General features: G+C 36.3%; 1 protein-coding gene across 6 annotated transcripts in view; it reads right to left on the bottom strand.

Annotated features, from left to right (window-relative positions):
- Positions 1–1,243: 1,243 nt before the first annotated feature.
- LRBA (LPS responsive beige-like anchor protein) overlaps positions 1,244–22,992 on the bottom strand; it is a 434,320-nt gene continuing 412,571 nt past the window's right edge. For all 6 annotated transcript variants that reach the window (XM_075500920.1, XM_075500925.1, XM_075500924.1 and 3 more), the window contains 4 exons: positions 14,235–14,336; positions 12,804–13,000; positions 5,105–5,256; positions 1,244–2,764 (listed from right to left, as the gene is read on the bottom strand). In XM_075500920.1, coding sequence (XP_075357035.1) covers positions 2,674–2,764; positions 5,105–5,256; positions 12,804–13,000; positions 14,235–14,336 — 542 coding nt within the window. In that variant the 3' untranslated portion in view covers positions 1,244–2,673. The remainder of the gene's footprint in view (positions 2,765–5,104; positions 5,257–12,803; positions 13,001–14,234; positions 14,337–22,992) is intronic.

Below are 22,992 nucleotides of genomic sequence, written 5' to 3'. Positions count from 1 at the left end.
GAAAGCCCAGACTATCACGTAAAAAAATTCTGTTCATAAATGCTCCCTCTGAATTTTGAGGAAATAGAGGACTCGGTTCCCTCTTTTCAGGAATATTCTGCAAATAACAGCTAGCCGAGGCCTAGCTGCAGGTTAATGCCTGGCGCCTGTTGACAGGTTTCAGGCAATCCATTTGACACAGGTCAACAGAATGAACAGATTAACAAATTCCTGAATAGTTGGAAATGTAACCCTTTTTTGCCACGTCATCACAAACAGCATGACATGGACTAGTTCAGCCAAAGCTGAGATGCCAAGTGAAAGCCTGGCCCCCCAGGGCAGTGCCCGAGGTACGTTTGTTTACCCACGGAAGGAGGGCTATGTCCTACTCACCAAAGCCACCAGAATGGAGGTGTCTTCGCAGGCTTGCTCACCGAGCAGAAGGTGAAGATGCCCTTTTCCACAGAAGGGCTGCAGCACTTGTAACGTGCAAAACACCGTGCTGCACCACTGCTGCTGCTTCCCCGAGGAGTACGTGATACCATCGCACGGCTGCCCATCAGCATGCACTGGCTGGATGCAACTCGGGATGGCACGCCCAGATACAGTTGTGCTTTCAGTTTGGGAAAGCATCTCATGATCAATAGGGCCCTTGCTAAAACAAGCAATCTACCAAATCAACTCCCCATGAAATATTTTGGCTTTAAGATCAGAAACTATTACTTCTATCACTAATAAAGTGTTTCCTAAGTCAGCAGGAGATCGTAAAGAGGAGACTTTCAGGATTTCCATTTGGCAAAATAGACCTTTGTTTGTTTGAGTTTTTTTTCCCTCCCCCTACCCTAAGAAACCCACCCCTGGCTTGAGAAAAATGCAAATTGCACTTCAAGAGCATACTAATTTCCCCTCAAAAATCTTCTGATACAAGGCTATGAATGTTGTTGAACTTAAGGAATTGTGAAGTACAAGTTTTGCATAACAAATGTTACTGCTCAATATACTGGGCACTTACCATAGACATGACAACTATAGACTTCGCTTAATCAGATCATCCTTCTGCTACACAAAAAAAAAAATGTAACTCTACTGATATCAGCATAACCATATCAGTATAAAAATGTAGAAAGCACAGAAAACTTAGTCACTATTGCATAACCACCTAGAGTACTTTAAATGCATTAGCCACAGCACCTATTTCCTCTATTGTGAATATACATTGAATCACAAGAACCCAGTACTCCACTGAAGCTCTCAATTACAAATGTAATTTTATTTAATTTCTTCACTCAAACTGAATTTTCTCATTCCAAATCTTTACTGAAAGAGATAGTAGTTAAATGCTTAGAAAAACCAGGAACTGCTCTAGTAGGCAGCTAGAGAAATGTATGTATCAATACAGATACGGAATGTAAATTTCAACTCATAGATCACAACATACAAAGAAGATTTTTATGCAATACAGACTTACAAAACAATAACAGTTCTTTTCACAAATATTTTCACAGAGTTCTGCACAGCAATCTTGTAGAAAAGTAGATTTGTGCAACACCAAAATAAATTATTGTTCCTTCGTATAAATTATTTTTCATTTCCTAAAAGAAAGAGATAATTTAATATGATTGGGCAGGATCTGACTGGATTTGGTGATAGCAAAATATAAAAGATATTGTTGCTATAAGCAGAAAAGGACTATGGCATGTACTACAGTATTGCAGGGGCTAGTTCTCGGAAAAAAAAAAGGAAGTCACCTGCAAGTCTAGTGCTTCTGCTGCTGTATAGAGGCTGTGCACCAGCAAACACCGGCATTTTTAGCGCTTTCACAGTCAAACAGCAGAAGTGTGCTTTGGTACTTGCACCTATTAAAGAATTCCTGCCTCTGTGGGCTTCTAATCTGAGTTTAAAGTCTTCAAAATAGCCTTTCTGATTTTGAGGAACAATCCACATTTTGGTGTGCTTTGAACGAGATGCCAGGTAGAAACTAGAAGGATTCACACTTGATGTAACACAAACTCCATTCCCTATTTCTCTCTCTCAACTGCACAAAACATACAACTAAAAAAGAACTAATTGTCTAGGCCTAGAAACATGCTTGAATAGTAACATTGATGGAAACGATTTGCAAAGTTTAAAATTACATTAACCGTAATTTAAATATAACTATTGATTCCCAGAAACTTCAGTGCTGATGTAGTACAATAATTTCGAAAAGTATGAGACAAAGTGTGGTACAGATAGCACGGATTAAAATTCCCCAAACGTCATAATTAATTTTCATTATGTTAAAATCATATATTCCTCAAGGTTATAGATAAAGCTTCAGATGAAAAATCCATTTCTTCATAATATAGCTAGAATGTGAGTTTTAATCGTCTTTACTTTAGGTTTCTTTTACATATAGGGATCAAAATAGACTTCTTATTATGACTAAAAATATAGATTTTTAACTACAGAACCCAGCAGCCATTTTTCTGCTTCTTTGCCCTTCCCCCAAAAAAGTCAAGCAAGGTCTACAAAAATAGCAATTAACTTTAAAAAATAGGTTGCTTCTTCCAGCAAATTTAAGTTACATTCAGATGTAATATAGCTATTTATAAGGAACAAAGTTGCAGCAAGACACCAAGGGAGGCGTTCTGTGTTCAGTTTCCTTCTGACAACAGCTGCTCACACCAGTGCTAATCTTGGTCTCTGTGAAGATCAGTATCTGGTTTGATATTCATGGTGCCAACGATTGAAATCATTGTAGAAAACCACTATGCTCCCAGATGCCATGCCAGTCATTATACACCTAAGGAAAGCACAAGACCACTTTTGTTAGTGAACCACCTCATGTTCAGATAACAGGAGTCAACACACCGAAGAGTTACATCAATATAGGCACAAGAACCCAAGGCAATGACCAACTTCCACTGAAGACAGCTGGAGCTGGAAGTGCTCCACATACCAAAAAAGCCAGGCTTTAGGGGCTCCCATCCTGGGCTTCCAAGGACTCCAGCAAGCTGGATTTGAATGAAACTGCCATCTGTACCAGCTCTGGCAGATTTATGGATCACAAAACATACAAAACACCATGCAACAGTTTGTATGGTCAGCCTGAAGCTACAATTGAGAGTTAGACAACAGAATTGTTTACCACCATCACTGTCCTGCAAGGCTACTTCAGATTTCCTGGGATTATTTCTTGGCTTGCTGGGTTGGTTTTTTGGGGGGTACTGGAGTGGGAGATGAAGCCCTGGTGAAGCAGCAAAGTGAAGGAAGGCTAGGAGAAGTGTTCATTTCAGTTTCGTCTCCCCCATTTAAGCACATGATCTATAGGAAGGAATTGGATGTGGGCACAGGACTTCAGTTGGAAATTTTAGTGTTTGGGTTTGAAAGCAATCTGAAGGCTTTGATTGTTTTGGAAGTTCCTGAAAGTAATCACTGGGCTTTCCCACTGAGGCACTCTTTCTTTCCAAATTCCTTACTCTTGGCCTACTACTAGAGATTGTTTAGATCTGTTTGAAAAGCCATGACCCTGACATAGCACACAATTACAAGAGTTTCTATATCATCTTTTCTACTGTCTCATATTAAAGTTGTAGGAAAATCAGAAGTATGAAGATGTATAAAATTCTGGCATTTAGGAAAAAAGCCTCAGAATTAAAAAAAAATATTCAGAGTAAAAAGCTGTAATTTTTCCTTCAAAACAAAGACTAAATATGAGATCATCAAAACATTGCATTTTGATAGTATCACACTATTTCAAGAGCACCATTTTGATTGTTTTTATATTAGGTTAAAACGTCTTTTTACACACTGTCACTCAAACACATACGTTCATGCATATCAAATAAATTACTCCAAGTAATTACCTGTAATTACTGAGTAATTGCTCAGTAAAATACTCTGAGTAAATGTCTTCTGAGTTTCTGTGTCTTCAAACCCAAAGTGTTTTAGGTTCCTAACTTGAGCACATGGATACATTTATAGACGTACATATTAAATTTCAGTTTATTGACATGCAAAGAGTATGTTGACATGCCATTAATTTAAACAGTTTAAAGATTCTCTAAATGAAAAATTTTATACATTTCAGAGGTCTAAAATTCAACACCTGTAACTCCAGCTTTTGAAATATTTTCAACAGCAGGGACTTTTTAATGGAAAACTGTTTCTTCCAAAATGCGTATAATCTCTAGTTATGCTTAACAAGGAGTTGTTGAATGTTTGATTGAAGTCCACAGATTTTGCTGGCTTGGATTTTTTTAAGTTCATTTCAAGTAAGTTTTAGAAATGTAGTCCAGGTAAAAATGTTAAAACATTCAGTATGGACTTCAGTAAGTGGAAGGTTAAGAGTCTCAGCAATATGCTTTACTGTACAATGTAGATGCTCCTAAGGGATTTAGGAGCCAAATCTGCCTGAAAAGTACACAGGAACTCCACCAAGCAAATACACCAAAGCAAACAAAATTCTAGCCTGCAAGCTAAAAGTGTACAAATGCAATGGTAAACATCCATCTTATAAACAAACAATACTTTTGTGATAAAAACACAGAAGGACTTTTAAGTACAGCCGCATTGGAAAGTGTAATGTAAAAATAAAGTAAAAATATTAACTGATTGCCTTCAGTAGAAGGAATCTTCAAGGAGGGTCATACCTTATGTGGATAAAATAACTTTTCTAGGAATGAAAATTAATATTTGCTTTAGCAAAATATGGATGTGTGGAGGGAATCTTACTGTGCAACTATTCTAACTGTTCTATTTTTAACATAAAGGTCTGGAATTAGGAATGTGATTTGTGTCGTAAGTGAAAGAAGAAACATGAAAAGCACATATGTAACCTTCCATCTCCATGTGACCCACACTGTACATTGGCACAGGCCAATAACTCAACCTCTCTTGAAAGTCTGCCAAAGTAAGATTTCTTGAATCACTCTTCATTCCCTCAAGAGCTGCAATCCTGAAAAAGATTATCTGCCCTAAATATGACACATTAGAAAGAAACTTATGCAAGCACAGAATTATCAATATAATCACCAGGATCTGTGATCCACAGAAGATAAAAATCAGAAGAAAAACAAAAATACAATTTAATTGTAAGTATATATTCTCTGAAATTTTTGTGAAGACCAGACTTTGCTCTAACCTTTGGTCATACGATAGGGCCATGGATCGGATTCCAGCATCACACCCTGGGTAAGCAAAAAGCTGCTTGAGGTCCCACATCTGCCACACCATGACAACTCCGTTGTCTCCACCTGTAAGCAGATACTGTCCATCTCGACTCAGTTGAATTGCCTACGGGGAAATCACATGGATATTTGTCAGATAAATATGTATTGCTCTTATTCCCCCTCTTTTACTTTCACGAAAAGTTTCATATTGACAGCTGAATGTCTAGGGAGACTTGATATCAATACCAGCTTTTGGGAAGCAACATTATTGTTATGTTATTCTACCCAGCAACAGAATTAATGTTATTATGCACAAGTCTCTTTAATACATTAGATGTCACTAGTTCAGTTTTACATCACCTGTGATTTATTCGATATTCCAAAGATCTAATATGAGGTCAGCTAAAGAAATTTACTCTTCTAATTAGCTAGATTTACAAGATCCAGCAGCACTGGCATTAAAATATAGTACCTGACATTCCCCCAAGGGTCTTTAATACTAGCCTAGCAGAAGTTATCCTCCTTTTCTCTCTGGCAAAGGGCTGAATGATGAGTGAACGGAAATGTTATACAAATTACTAGAATTAATTTAGACCAGTGTTTTCGGATTCCTACTCTGGATTACTAAGATAACGATCCACCTCTCTTAATAGAGACTGTGCTTCCTTTCATGATCTATCCTGAAACTGTCTGTGACAAATTCAGTGGCTTATACCCTGATTTTGCATGGATGGGGACTGATGGCAAATCTTACATTTGAAATCTTTATTTGGGATCCAGATCATGGAGAAAGATTGGATAGAATTGGTTTTCACAGTGAAGACTTTTTGAAACAGGACTTTTCAATCTATTTTGATGTTTCTTGTGCACTGATGGAAAAATCGTGATACATACTGAGTACCTGGAAGAACAGCAACTTTCCTCACTTACCTGATGACTATACCAGATGATAGTATCAGATATTAAGATGACTAGAAGCATGAGAAATATTTCTTAAAGAGGGATTTTGCCAGTTTAAATAAGCCAAAATGTGATTTAAGAGAACTGAAATTGAAAATTTATTAAAATAAGTGATACCCTATGGGTCAGACAGACCATGATCCATCTAGCCCAGTGTTGTATCACCAACAGTGGCAGCAGGAGATGCTGTGAGACTGGTCACTCTACAGTCCCTTCCCCTCTGCTCCCCAGCACCCACAAGCACTGGATCAGGAATATCAGAAAGTATATCTCTGTCCATTCCCTTTAGTATCTATTTATGGACATGCTGCCCATGAATTTTCTTAATTTCTTTTTGATGCCTTCGGGGGAGGTGGGGGGGGTAGGGAGGAATTGGCAGAAGTTCATTACAGTGCAAAATAGTTTTATCTGTTTTGAGGTGATCCTACTAGTTTCAATGAGTACCCCATAGGTCTCATATTGTGGGGTTTCCTGAGTAACAGTTCTGCATTCACCTCATCTGTTGCCTTCATCACTCTGTAGACCTTCAGCAATCCCCACCACAGAAAACATTGAATAAAACTAGTTCCCAACACCAACCCCTGGAAGACCCCATTACTGACTTTTCTCACAGCAATACCAAGATCTTACACATCTTTTCAATATGGTTTGTAGCAATTACTACTACTACAGTAACCCTGAAGAGTACAAAACTCCTTCTGAAAGGAAGACCCTGTCCTGCTGCCATGCAGGAAAGAAACTTAAGCAGTAGACAATACCAGGTCCTGATTTTATAGCCTCATCCTCCAATTATCTGGGAAAACTGAAGGGTTTGTCAGGTTTTCTAAAAAAAAAACCCAAAACCAAAAAGTTGAATGAATTCTGTCATGTGGAATGCCATCAGCATGAGCTACTGGCGAGATCAAGACCCTTAAAACTACAGTTTGGACCATTATTAACAACTCCTTTAAGGCCAAACCTTTTCCTATGCTCTCTCCTGCTGTTTCCAGATGCCTCTTCTCAGTTCTTTTTCTGACTTTTGCTCCCCAGCTTGACTTCTGTTTTTCCCCTTCTCTGCTCTCTACTTTTATTTTTGTATGCAATACTTGGCACAGCAGCAGCCTATCATCCTCTTCATTTGAGCATGCAGAACAGTGAGAAACAACTTCGCTAGTTGTTTGCTGGATGATTTGCTGTTGTCAGAAGGAAAATAAGGAACTTTGCTACTATGAAGCACTATTATTTAGTATTAAAGTCCTGATCCCACCTAATCCTTCATTCCATTGCTCCTACTTCCAATTCTTATTTTTCCTTCACTCCTTTCTGCCTCTTCTTGTCTCCTCCCAGTCTCTGACAAGTTTCTATTTTCCCATCTCTACTTCTCTGTTCCTGTCGCTCTTGCAAACATCTCTCTCATTCTGTCCTTAGTTCTATCCCGATTCTGCTCTTTCTCCTGTGCTTCCCCATCAGTCCTTCCCCTTCCTCGTCCAGGATCACCTCATCACATTTCTTGCCATGGCATTTTTGCGCACCTCACTGTAGGAGATGATTGGTTGCAGGGGAAAACTCTGCATCCCTGGGCTACAGATGTTCAGTACAGAATGTAGATGCTAAGCATTATCTACTGAATGCATTTAACCTGAGATTTGTGAATCAGCTAAACTTGAGCAGCTTTTCAACAAAATACACATCCTTCACACCAGGACTAATTCGTGATAAATTTCAGCTTCCTGATCCAAGGCAGGGAGCCACAAAACTTTTCAAAAGAACAATGTAAGAATGGAGAATATTCAGAGCAATGGCTTTTAAATTCCAAACACTCACGTTCTACAAATAGATTGATCCACTTAACTGAAACATTGTCACTGGAAGGCAAGGAAATTGCCTCAAGATGATAGTCTACAAGCAAAATTCCAGCTCAAAGATTTAAATTTAGGAAACAGTATAAAGAACTGAAGACAGGACCTTGCAAATGTATCTCTCTCTGCTGAACTCTGCAAGTATTTTGGCACTTGCAATCTCTGCTTCTACAGTTTTTCAATATGCAAAACTTGTAAAATACGGTGATTTTAAATTCCTCAGGAAAAGGAATTTGTTGGTTTTTTAATATGTGGAATTTATAGCGCATGCACCACACAAATGAGAGAAACTAAAACACAAAAATGTTACGTTCATGCAACATTAAAGTGCTTATACAGACTGCTGAGAATCCTAGAAACCAAAATATAAAGTGTACGTAAGATACTGCTTCGTGAACAGCACTAACTGAAGTCAGACATATTGCACATCTGCATTTTTTGTATTGGTATACTCTATTACTATGATGCCAAATATATCCTTTAAGAATTATATCATGTGCAATACTTACATTAAGATAGTTTCTATATTATATTACAAATTTCAAGTGTTTACTGTAACAACTCCCAAGTAACCAGAATGAATCACATTGCTAAAATTTTATTTCAAACAATAACTTTAAAGTTAATGTAATTAAAATACAAACATACACTGTAAACAAAATATTATAACACTGAAAAAAACCAGATGATAAACCTATTCCAGCTGTGTTTTGAATTATGATGACAACACGTACATGTAAATTTAGACACAATAAAGCAGAATATGTGGAGTTTTTTTCCAACCATATCTTAGTATGGAAAATTGAATACTAACCAAGGTTAGAGTTGAGTATTCTGAGCTGAAGCTACTCCCGCCCCAAAACAAATGTTCCAACCACAAATTGCTTCTGTGATTGTTTCTGCCAGCGTACAAAAATATGCTAAGCACCTCCCAAAGTACAGCCCCAAGGAGCCTGAAAACTCATTTAGAGACCCTCTTAGAAGAGTATAGTAACTCAGTAAGAAAGGGGTAGAAAACAAACTGAGATACGACTGAAAATTATCTAGAACTTGCATGCACTGAGTGCATGAGTTAGATCATGAGATCTAACATACCACACACAATTATTAAAAAGATTATTCATTAGAAGCAAAAATCAATATGGGGTGGTTTTCTTCTCTATAGCAATGGCAGCCTCCTAAGGGTATTTTCAAATTGCAATGAAGACCGTGACAAATAATTATTTGCTACACTTATAAAATTCAGCTGATGAAAATCCATTAACCTTATGGTCATGGTTCACTTGAATTTTATACTTGAGGCTTTTACTGAAGAAATGCAATATTAAAAGGCAAATTAAAGCCATTAATCTTTAACTCTTCCACTACCTGCAAAATGCAGTGGTTTTTGTGATCTTTTGATTAAATAAAGTATGGGCTTTGAACCCTTACTAATACCTATGCAATTTTACTAAGTCATTGGCTTGTCATGAAGACAAGATGTTGATTTATTTATTTTTATTTTTTATTAATAAATTTCTCAGCCACTTGCCTATATATATATATATATATATATATAGGCAAGTGGCTATATATATATAGCCTTCATATATATATATGAAGGAAGGAATGAATGGAAGAAAAAGGTCAACCCTGTCAACATTTCAGTTTCATGACATGCCCTTCAAGATTTAACAAACGAAAGGATGCTTTTACTCCCAAGTACTCCAACTGGTATAGAAGATGACATGAATCAATTTTACTGTTCCCCATTTCCCCAGCGTAGTTTATCCACAATTCTGCTAGGTATGAAACTGAAACAACTCTGCAACTAATCTTTCTCACAACACGAGCTTCAGACTCTCAAATAATCCCCAAAGCGCACAATTTCAGCAATGTTCTAAAAGCGGCATTTCTGACTTGTATTTCCTTGGAAAGTCTCAAAACTTTGCACAAATCCCTTTTAACATCTCAGATTTTTGAAAGGCAGTGCTTTGTAAAAAGGCAGAGCTGACACTGTGACAGCCCTGGCTTACAGCAGCAGGAGTCTTGTGGGCACTTCCACATTTCAAAACAGACTCAGGAAAGGAAAATAAATTGGTTCCTCTGGGTGAAACAGCATACAGTCTTTGTTTAGGGTAAAATAACTTCACTTCTCAGAACAAGCACACTATTTAGAGTTAAGTTATTCATTAAGATATCTAAACATTACATGGTAGATGTACTGCGATATGCCTAAGCTCCACTGAGCAACACAGTATTTAAAACAAAAACAGGTGGAAGGCATTGATTAGACTTTGAATTTCCCCAGAGCATCTGAAATTTTCCTAGCAGGTTTCTAGCACACGAATACAAGAAAGAAAATCAGAATGTTGTTCCAAACATCACGATTGAAAACTGCTAGTTTTGTCAATAACGTTCTGAAATACAGGCCCATAATAAGATGGGAAAATAAAAACTAGAATTTTAGATTACAGATTCAACACTTACAAGCTTTTCCTTCCTTTTTCTATTGTCCTTGAGCAAAACCCAACAAAAAGTGTTTGTCAGCACAGCCCATGGGTAGGTACTATTCATTTTAAATGCCCCTACTTTAATCATGCAGTTGCCACTTGCCTTCTAACATGATATAGTGCAGAAGCACTGGGAAAGACGCTGTAGATTGTTTAAGCTTAAAGCCCAACTGGGACCACTGGGAGAGAAAGAAAACAAAACAAAACAAAATAAAACCCAAACCCCTGTACATATGTAATTCTGGCCCACAGAGAGCGGAACTTCCATTGCCTCTAGCAACATTCCTAAAGCTGTGGGTACTGACTGAAACACTACAGAAATTGTTTTAGCCGGCAAGGGATTTCTAGATATTTTACAGACTTGCTGGCCTAGCTGACAACATAATCACAACTGAAAATGACAGATTATCAACATTATTATTGTAAAAAGAGAAAACACTGTGATATGTACTTGCTTTATGGAAAGAACTGGGATGAAGGGTAGGCTGAAAATCTCAAAAGCATTTGTACAAGGACAGCCAAAGGTGCAATTTCAGAGAATTGAAGAAAGATTAAAAATTGAAGCAAGGCTCTACATTAATTTGGAAGAATGGCTTGGGACAGAAATATACACATTCCTACTTCATTTCCCCAGCCTCAAATCCGCACTTGTGGCTGCCATAGCATCTAACGTTCAAATGCCCTCTCACCCCTGCAGACAGCACTCTCACTATGGAAAAGAGACCTACACACAGAGTTATTTCTGCATATTCCACCACCAACGTATCTGACATTTTGAAAACATAGGGATGCTGGATTAACAGAGTATAGTACACAACAGAGTTTTAGAAGGTTTTAAGTGGAATACACCAAACTACACTGGAGGCTTCAGTGGTAATAGAGCATTCACTGTTCAATGCAAGTTATAAAATGGAAATGATGAAGATCAAAATTCTTTCAAATATATTGACATATTCTTCCATCTTAAGAATTAATATTAATAGAGTCAAGAGAAGAACAGGTGCAAATTTAAAAATGCTCACAATTTTGCACATCTGAAAGAATTTCAATAATTCTGTAAAACGAACATGAGGGCGAAGAGGCATTTTCTTCCTGAAACATCTAATCCAAATAAAGGAAAAACTCTTGAGTTTTCAACTCAAGAGAACATTGGAAATCCCAGCAGGTGGGCTTTTTCATCAGATTATGAAAGTCAGTTTGGAGGTGTAGTACTGCCGTATGCTTACAACAACAAAAGTCTCCTCTTGCTGATATTAAATAGTTTTATATAGGAAACACTTCTTTACTGTGAGGATGACCAAGCACTGGCAAAGGTTGTCCAGAGAGGCTGTAGAATCTCCAACCTTGGAGATACTCAAAAGCCATCTGGACATGGTCCTGGGCAACTGGCTCTAGATAGCCCTGCTTGAGCAGGGGGGCTGGCCCAGATGATCTTCAGAGGTCTTGAGCTCTTCCAGCCTCAACCATTCTGTGATTCTGTGCCCCTTAGACCACGACTACTGGCATAGAGACCATAACTTCAGATAATTCAGGTAGCCTGAATGCTGACCCAGCAATGTGATCTTGCTTCATGTCTCTGCTGCATTCTGTAACTTTCTACTAGATTTGGTAATGCTTGTTCATTTTTTTCCCCGTCCCTTTCCTTTCTTTCTCATTCAAGGAAAAAGTGGGAATATTTTTAATTCAAGGAAAGTATTCTTTTGACATTTCTTCTTCACTGCGGTATAGCTGGCAGGTTCTGCTCTGCTTCATAGGTACTATTTCATAGGAACTGTCAAAAGACCTACATTTTATATTATCAAATAATTTCCATAAAACCATAAGCTTAAAATGCCTCCTGCTTAGTTTTGGACTTGCTCCATGTCTCTTGCAGTTAAAGCTGCGGAACCTAGCTGCCTGCTCAGCAAATGCCAAAGGGCTAAAGAGTTGAAATATGGACATATGCCTATAAACTTCCTGAAGCTCAGCACAACACATTCTATCTCAAGCTAAGATGAAGGAATGTAGACAGAGATGCCAAAAAAGGGAAAGACAATAGCCCAAACAGCATGTCCAACAACCTCCTGCCTTCAGACTCAAAAGTGAAGAAGTAGTCTGGCTTGTCCTGGTCAGCAATTAGTAATATTTGTATTCTTCAGTTCAAGGAAATGCCTACAGGATATTCCTTACTATATGAACAGAGTTATTTTAAAATTAAAAACAGTACTATTAGGAGTACATGGCCCCCTTAACTACAATTTTTTCAGAATGCTGCTATTCTGGTCTAGTACCATATATTTCTACGGCCTGGCTATAGAAAGAATGTCCACACAATTCCAACATTGATAGCTTTTCCTGATACCGGAACCGACAGTCCTTAGCACACATTTGAGTACACTCACCTTTATCTTGTCATCTGTTTCCATAGTGGCTTGAAGTCTCCCATTCACACTGAATACACAGAAGAGGCCATTTTCATAATATATGACACAGTGGCCTTCTCTTGAAGCTTGAATAAGTTTTGGTCTCAGGCAGTTTTCAGGACCTTCTAATGTCCTCAGTAGATCTCCATTCATAGAATGTATGAGACATGGTCCTTCTAATGAGACAGAATAAAATCTCTAGTTATTGATTTACATGCTCATTTAAAGACATCATATATCAAATAATAAGTAATGACTTCTACTTAGGTAGTCACTATTATAATACGTTATAATGATTTTTACCATGTTTAAGTGGATAGTCTATGACTTTAAGGGTGCCAGAGAGTAAAATGAACAGCTTATCCCTTAAAAGCTTTGTATTAAGGTATTTTAGAGCACCTATCAAAACTAGTTAGAGACTTAACAGATTTTCTTTTGTGGATTTTCTTTTAAAACTGGTAGTAGTTAATTTTGAGAGCCCAAAAATAAATGTACTGAATCCTAAAATGAGATTTTCAAAATACAGAGACACACAAAGGTAAGTGTAATGAATTTACTTACATAGGTACTCTGAAAGTGTATATTCTCATATCAAGATTTTAACCCGTACATGATCCACTAAATATTTGCTTTTTAATATATTTGGACAAATACCTGATTTGCATGTAAGCCACAAGCATTCACATGTGTAAAACAGAAACACACACAGTGCATATGGTGAGTACACCCAACTTTGAAGAAGTGTCTCTTTGAGAAAGTGTCTCTTACTTTGGAAACACTAAAGCAGAAAGATCCTAATTCTAAGAAATTTCCAGTTTAAAGATGAGTGTGGACCAGCAAATAGGAAAATGATAAACAATATCCATGGAATCAACACCATTCTTTACAATTTGCCTGCCAAAAGCAGGTCTTTGAGAACACAAATTGGGCATATTACAGGCTTTGTAGCTAAGCTCAAAGAGCCTGGACAGAATTACTACAAATTTTAGTTGGTAGTTTATATATCCCTTCATCAAACAAACAAGACAGCACATTCTCTTTCTCGTGAAAACTAATTTTTGCTTCCCTTTCTGAGAAGTTATCCATAACAAACATTCTTCACCATCCTGGCAGTCAAGAGTTGTATCCAACTGTATGCTATATGCAATTACACTGGATAAACAAACAAAAAGAAATAGTAATCAGTAGGCTACAATAAGGAAACTGAATTGGTTGACTCTTCTTGTAAATGTCTGAATAACCCTCAGTTTTAACATGTTTAAAAAGAGGTTTCAAATTCCATAGCAACTAAAAAAAGGTTAGAAATAAAACCACCATAAAGTTAATAAATTCTGCCACCTGAGACTATATCCCTTTTTGCATTAGGATTATAGCTTCATGAACAGAAAGAAATGACTACAGCTATCTTACCTTTTGAACCACTTATTACCAGGCCAAGCTCAGCACAAATGGTAGCACAGGTGATCTCATAGTCATGTCCTGTCAAAATAGCTCGAGGAGTTGCAAAATCACCTTCAATGAAAAAACAATAAAAGCAATCCTTTGTTACAATCTATTTCTAAAATCACTGCTTTCAATCACTGAAGCGTCTTCAGTTTCCTTGCTCTTTGAGTTCATGTTCCCTACAAATCACTTCTATCTACTGTTTGCATGTGGTTGTTCTGTACTCATATCTACATGATACAGAAGCAGTATACTATAGGAATTCAGCCTGCACATATACTAATGCACATTAATATGTCAGGTGTGTAGTAAAGCCAAACAGAAGTTGGAGCACACAGATTTGTGTTTTCCCCTCCCTCCATCTCCCCCTCTATTTTTTTTTTTTGTGGCGGAAGAGATAGTAGTCAATTACTACCTTTTCCTATAACAGGCATAACTAAACACAAGTGTCACTGTGACACGTACCGAGAGGAGACACCTAAAGTGCTCAAAGATGAAGTAAAACATCCATTGACTGATTTTATTTTAATCTAGTAACAGTGTTGAAACCTCAGCCTGATGTCTAGTTCCTTGTAAGAATGTGGAGCTTGGAACATAATCAGTGTGAATTTCAGATGAGTTTGCAAAATCAAAACACCCAAACCCAACATTAATTACCATTGCTTCTGTTTAGACATTTCCCTGCAACAAGAACAAATAAGAGCATATTTTTCTGAGATTTTCTTTGTAATCAAACATATATGGATACCATAAAGAGAAAGAAATTTTACAACTAGCACACTGAAAGGAAAAAAAAATTATTCTCCAGGTCAAGACACAGAAAGGGTAAGCAAATGCTATAAAGCTCTTTAAATAGTTTTATAACTTCACTCACAGGTCATTTGCTAGACCACCCTCTTCAAGAGTGCTAGCATTTCATGGAAATCACAATGTTATTTTTGTATTACCATATAATAGTTCATTCATAGCATTTTACGAAGCATTTAAACTCTAAAGAATGTTTCTTGGGCAATGTTATATAGTTTCAAAAAGGATTAGACAAGTTTTTAAGCAGCAGGGAATAATTTCACTTTGATAAATGATGATATGTGAGATACCAAAAAGGCAGTAAAGCAATGGTAAAATCAAACATTTTTAATTCAAAAACGGGAGACGGTTTTGCAAAGAGACAGAGTAATAATAGGGCCAACTGACTCCATTCGTTACTAAGGTAGTAACATTCAAATTCTATTTGGGGTTGTAACTTTTCAAAAGATAAAAACAGCATAATGTCATTAGTTTGTCCGTGTAGAGCCTTAACAGCACTAGCAATACTGGTACTGGGTCTTACTAGAAATTATGGAAATATATTAAAACAGGCAGCTACCCAGACCCTGCATGTGTACCGTCAATAGACTTCTGTGGGAAAGAAGTGTAGATCTGGGCTTGCATAAATAAAAGCTTACTCTCAGTATTTTATATTTTTACTCAGACCATTGGCAACAGCTCCCAGAGTGTCCATCTAGCTGCCGCATTCAAATGGCTTTTTAGAAAAGGTCATAATCTATGACAAAGTACCAAAACAAGGATTTTGACCTTTCAAAATTTGATTTATTCTGCAGTTATTGTTATAATCTGTAATTTATATCCACAATACAAAATCTTGAAAATTCAATAAATCTGTTTCTTCTTATACATATACACTAAATATATATGTGTGCATATACACACACACACACATATGCATGTATGTTATCAGCATTTTAAATCTGAAAATGCTTTGGAGCAACTTGCTGAATTGTCCCTAATCTCTTAACAAATATTCATTAAAAGCTATTGCTTTTATTTCATATAAAGTTTGGCAAAACAGACTCAAACCCAGGAAGTATGGCAGACAGTTCAGAAGCAAAGAAAAAACTCCCAACAAATTAGAAGCATAAGGGTAGACTTAATGACCTCTAGGTACTTCTCAGGTGGCTGATCCTAGGAACACTCACAAACCTTTTAGAGAAGTTTGCTCTATTGAACTTTCCTCACCTAAACATGGGGCAGGCACCTTAGAAGATTCATAAATGAACACTGTGTAGACAAGCCACAAATTTGCAGTTTTAGGGGAAAATGTAATAGCAACCATAACAGTCTTATTATCCAGTAACAATTTCATTTTGTTGACCCAATTCTTTCTCCCTGTTGTCCCCAAGCCATAAAAGAGGAGGCAGCTTTGTGCATTTAAAGCTCTTGTTAGTTTGTTTTCTTTTAAATGAGCTGCCTACGTTAGCAAAATTCTAGAATTCTGGTTTTATTGCTTTATTTTGATTTCTTTTGCTTTCAGAAATTGCATTTAACACATACTTGCATAGATCAGCAAGGAATTAATATAATTATATACTACACATGTTAATGAAACTTTTGAAATCAGAGAAGTTTTAAATGTACAGCGTTGTAGTGGAGTTAATGAATATAAGATGTTGGAGTTAGAAGGACTTACAAGAAGCTATGTCTGAATGAATTATTAGGAGGTGCAGATAAACAAAATCCTTATAGTAAACTTATTGCTTACAGCAACTACATTACTGTAGGCTTTACCTACGTTAGGCTGTCAGTAACTATATACATAAAATGTAGGAGATAAGATTCTTAAAACAAGAAGTAGAAACTGAGCATATATATTTATCACGGTCCACAGAAAAGTAAAATTACATAAGTAATGCTCGCAGTCTTTTAAGAATTTGGACTTGACTTCAAACATAATGGAGTATAAATCCACAGGTGGCAGGATCAGTGGTTCATAAATTGTATCAACTGTTTACTAAATTACATTTGTTCTAAAGAAACACTTTAATGGAAAAAAGAAATAGAAGAAATCTGAATAGTATCTTTAAAGAAATTAGGACTTGAATAAATACTGTAAAAGAGGAGTCCTGTGAAAAGTCAGGCTGACTCCTTTGATGAGAATGTCAAGTATTGAGGGGTTTCCAAGCCTCTGATTTTCCAAATAATGGGGTCAACTTAAAAGCTGGTCGTAGAGCAGAACAGATTTCTTTAAAAGCTTTTAAACTGTTATTGCTTCAGAAGATTGTCATGGTTTTCAATAATGCAAAGAGAAAATTTTATTTTGTTGCTGGTTTAAGGGGCACCACTTCAAACTTTTCTAAATTGTTTTAGGGGAACCGGCTGGCAGACCTTTTGAAAAGCTGGGGAAGTGACTTCAAAGGGAAAAGAGTCTTTGTCCGCTAAGCAGGTTTACGACCACTGATGCAAACCCTAACTAAGGACTGAAAAGAATACTCAGTGCATCTTTATGGAGATCCTTAAGGAAGATGAACAAGTCAAATGAGATTAAAGATAGTTCAAATCCTAGCACTAATAACCAAGACACAACAGTTTTACAGATGTGCTTTTCTCAGCATAGCATATAATAATATCCTTAGTCTATACCATTGCTGGGTTGCTACTTGACTTGAATGCTGTAAGAATCTTAATGCCACATACACATTGCAACAAATGTCATCAATGATTTATTTAAATCACAGGAGTTATATGTAAAGTTATTTTCCAGTAATGGACAGAATACTTTACTTTTACAGTAACCATTCAAATTATTTCAAAAGAACTCTTCCTACATTCCAATAAATAATTTCTGCAAAGCTGTTTTCCCATAGAAAATAGCATAAAATATCACTCTTCCTCAAGTGAAAAGTACATTTTAAATCATAAAATTCAAGCTTCAGAAGATAAAAGAAGTGCACGTGATATCACATCAGCTTATGGTGATATTTCAGTGAAAAAATGTTAGGCGTTTGGAAACTACATTTAAAAAGGAACAGCGGGATTATAGCAAAGTCAAAACTTTCTTCTAGTTTAATGACATCCAGAAGAAGATACGCCTTACTGGATAACAAGAAATTGGTTTGTATTGCTGGGTCTTTCTCTGCTATTTTTTCAGCTTCGGTGATGTTACAAAACAAAACAGGATCATGACATTTTAAATCCATCAGTAAATTCCTAAAAAGACCATTTTCTATATTTTCAGCACTAGGCTGTAAGAGCTGAGCCAAACATAGGAACTCATTTAAAGAAAAATATCTCCCTAAAAAGAAATCAAACTAGAGATCGACTGAAAAACTTATCTCACAATGAAATATGAGATACACTTCCTACTATTTCTGGGTGAGATAATATTATGCAACACATTAAAATATAAAATATTTGAGTATGCTCCTTTTTATATTTTATGCTGAGAAGACAGTTAATTATGATAAGTCACAGACAGCCAAACAGTCATTTCTAAATTATTATTCTATGATTCCAGAGGCTGTAGGGCACTTTTAAATGGCAAATTAATTATGTGATTTTATGTCAATATAAAATCCAAATTAAACGAAGCATCAGTTAATCTAACTATCTTTTACCTACTTCTTGCAAAAATAAGTGATTGAGCACTTTCTCAGAAGGATACATTAACCAAACCAAATTATACATGTAAGAAAAGTCTTCTAAAAATCATTTTACAAATTTCACAATTTTGAAGTTGCTTCATATGATAAAAATTGAGGAAAACAATAAAAGGTTTGAAATAAATTTGAGAAATACAAATGTACTTACAGAATATATGACATTTGGACAAAAGTGCTTTCAGCAAAATGTAACTAACTCAAAAAAACTAATTTGCTGCTAGGCTTTGGTGTTGATTATATAGTTAAGTTTCAGAGTTTAATTACATCAAAGTGATGACTTTCAATTATTATATAAACTCTGTACATTAACATTATTTATAGATCACACACAGTGAACATTTAAATAACAGCCAGCTGGTTAAAAACCCATTTCACTGGCCCAGAAAGGCTAGCTCTTTGATGGATGTGAGATCTTACTAAAGCGATACCACACAATATTACTGAAATATTCCTAAAACTTCAGTTTGAATAACCTTTCCTTTGTAAATATGCATTTTTATGTAACAGTGTAATCTTTTCATATTATATAGGAACTTCATTGTTGTCCGGTTCTTCACATGACACTCCATCAGCATTTACTCTAATTCCTTCAAACTACTTCCCATCTGTTCAGACTTTTTTTACAACAAAAAGTACAACCTTATGCCTAGATCCAAGTTTTGGTTTTGGAAAGAACACTTCAACTGTACATTTTCTGAAAGAGGAACAATAACTTTGAACAACATATCATTCTATCCTGAAGCAAAAACTAAAAGCATAAAACACAGAAGATGCTATACTGCTGTTACATTTGTTCAGTAAAGAAAAAAAAGTATTAGATTTATCTTGTAGAATTCATTTCAGCAAATATAACACAGGAAAGGCTTACTGCACTCCTTTCCACAGTCACACTGTGCAACAAGTGACTAACATTTATTCAGTACCAATATCAGATTTTTCCTACACGTTGTGTCAAGAGAACAGGTTCACTCCGTTTTCGAAATAAACACAGTAAAGAAAAAGATTTAACAGGCCTTCATGAAGTGGATATTACAATTCAGGTTTCAAAAGTCAATAATCCCCAGACTCTTAATTCCTACACCATGTGCAGTGTGAAGCTTTCTGGAACGAGTTCGCCCTTACTGGGGATTCATCTGCTGGAAGTCCTGGAAGTCATTCAGCAGGACTCCTCCCACTGAATACAGACCTTTTTGAAGCCCCTGGAAAGTATCTGCAGGTGAATATTCAGGGTCAGTGTACAGTAATATTTTAATATTTGCACCATCCCGACTTCATAAACTGCTACTTAAATATCAGCTTTGAAGTTTTAAAACATTGTCATTTTTGTTTGAGAATGTTCTAAAACAGCTTTATGAAGGGGCTTTTTTTGTTTATGCTAAAAAAAACTAATGCTAAAACTATTCCTAGGTATAACCTAGTGAGGTTATACCTCACTAGGAGGTATAACCTTGGACTAGTGAGTCCAAGGAAAAAAACAACAAACCTCAACAGAAAAGGAAAAAACCCATCAAGCAATTATTTCAGTCAGAAATAGCACCTACTGTGGAATTGTTATAACATAAAAGATACCTTACAATGTGCTGAAACTGACCATTAGTTGAAACTTATATGGTATTTCATACCTTGGGCAGAAAGTAATCTGAAATGAGAGGTTTCATATGAGAATTCAGTTTAATTTGGCAGTTTTTGATGGTTTTTTTGCTATTAAAATGATTTATTTTTGTTTAAAATAAAACAAATGTATCACTGCAAAATAATACTGTCCCATAACAGCATGTATAAAAGTCTGTGCTTTAGCTATTTGATTGTTTTTGTAAAGTTAATTTCAAACCAATGCACCAGTAGTGTATTGCACTACATAGATGCCCACCACCTTTACATATTGATGTAACTGGGAATACCAATGACATACACCAAGTTCAGAGCATACATAAATCAGCTGTCTTCTTAAAAGAAATTGTTTTAAAACAGATACTTTTTCAATGAAGCAGGCCATAACTCTAATTACATATAGTATTCTTGCACTCAGCGGAGTAATGCTTATCTCTGTGATGCTAGTGTTAATAGAATTTAGATCCAGAAACACTTACAAAATAATTTCCAATCCGAGTCAGGATTATTGTATTGACCAAATAATTTTTACAACATTTAAGTTGGTAATTTTATTCTAGACTATAAATTACTATGTCTTCTGCATTACTCTGTTCTGTCTTACATGGTATAGACTTTGAACTGAATGGTTATTTTTCCCAGCAACCAAACAAGTTAAATAAATGTGATATATTAGTACATCATCCCACCACTATGCATATGGTGCACATTAAGGTTGTATTCATTTACCATATGAATATAATTTCTTTTACCACATCAACTATTAGTTACAAGTTGTAAATATAGCATTGTTTTTCCTGGAACTCAAAGGTCTGCATTACATCACGAAGCACTAAATATCCTTATCCTTCTGGAGAATTTCATGCATATGGTTTTAGTGACACCTGAAGCTGGATACTGCCAAAAAAGCAGCATCCGAACTCTTTCTCTGTTTCCAGTCTCAAAATACATACTGCCTTCACTTGTGGCTGGATTGTGCCTCAGATCTTGTTCTACAATGTTACTTGCAATTACTTACTCTGATTGACAAATCCTGAAACACAATCTCTCTTAGCCAGTTGAAAACAAGGATGATACAGATGCTGCACTTAACACTGTAGGACATACTTTTAGCCAAAACAAATATTTCTAGCACACAAACTTACATGCTTATCAGTACCAAATCACTACGAGTATTTAAATGCTTTCCGAACCGTCAGGGAATGCTATTGCAAGTTCTTTTCAATGAAGACCTTATCCTCATATCTATGACATGACTTTTTTGGCATTATATAAACAGAAAAATATATTGGTTATGCAGCATCACTGCAGATTTCCAGATATACCAGAATTCATCCACCTGTTATGCCTCATCTTAAATATTTGGAGGCTAGAACCATCATTTATATGTGATTTACAGAGTATTTGGAGGAATGAGGCCTCAATCTCTTTGAAGTATTGTCCTCGTTTCAGCTGGGATAGAGTTAATTTTCTTCCTAGTAGCTGGTATAGTGCTGTGTTTTGGATTTAGCATGAGAATATTTTTGATAACACACTCATGTTTTAGCTGTTGCTAAGCAGTGCTTAGACTAATTCAAGGACTTTTCAGCTTCCCCTGCTCTGCCAGGTGCACAAGAAGCTGGGATGGGGCACAGCCAGGACAGCTGACCCAAACTGGCCAAAGGGCTATTCCATACCATATGCATCATGCTCAGTATAGAAACTGGGGGACTTGGCCAGGGGGGCAGTGATCGCTGCTTGGGGAGGACGGGCTGGGCATGGGGCTGGGTGTCAGCTGGCAGGCTGTTAGCGGTTGCATCACTTGTTTTTCTTGGGCTTTGTTCCTCTCTCTCTCTCTTGTTGTTTTCATTACAATTACAATTATTATTATTATTACTGCTACTATTATTATTATTTTATTTCAATTATTAAACTATTCTTATCTCAATCCACGAGTTTTCTTACTTTTGCTCTTTGGATTTTATCCCTCATCCCACTTGGGGGGAGGCTGAGCGAGCAGCTGTGTGGTGCTTGGTTGCTGACCGGGGCTAAACCACAACAGGTATCAATGTGTTACAGTTTAAAAAAGAACAACAGTGACCTTTTGTAGCTGTATAATTTAAAGTCTCTGTTCTAGATTCATTCGGATAGTCCCAGTACTTGCTGCACTGGCTACAACGGTGCCCTGTGAAGATACAGGGACTTGTAGGACCAATTACAGCATCAGGGCCTCTGTCCATTAAGCTTTCATGAGGCTTTCACAGCTAACATCAAATAATGCAATAAATGTTAGGTAGAATAATATTTAGTGCTTGCTACCCTTTTCAAAACATGTTACGGACACTTTTCTAAGCCTTGTGGGTCTTCTCTATGAAATAAATTTTACTGAATTTGACTTACAACAGGAATAGAAAAATTTAATACTGCACTTGCTAAAACTCTAGTAAAAAAGAAAAAAGTATTCCATTTCTTTTTACAGTCACACTTAACAAAACACTCCTGACCTATTTCTATTTCAGTTCGTACGTTAACCTTAAATTCACATTGTATTTTCTCATTATAATTTTAATAAAAAGGATAAAAAATATACTACAAATGAAACCAATTTTTTTGCACCAAATACATAAAAAAATATATATATTTTTTAAATATTTTACTAGGCAGTGCTTTGGAGAGTCAGTCCCAAGGTCAGCTTTCAA

Source organism: Mycteria americana, chromosome 4 (genome assembly GCF_035582795.1).
Source record: "Mycteria americana isolate JAX WOST 10 ecotype Jacksonville Zoo and Gardens chromosome 4, USCA_MyAme_1.0, whole genome shotgun sequence".
Classification (NCBI taxonomy): Eukaryota; Metazoa; Chordata; class Aves; order Ciconiiformes; family Ciconiidae; genus Mycteria; species Mycteria americana.
This window is presented reverse-complemented; position numbering and strand designations above follow the sequence as displayed.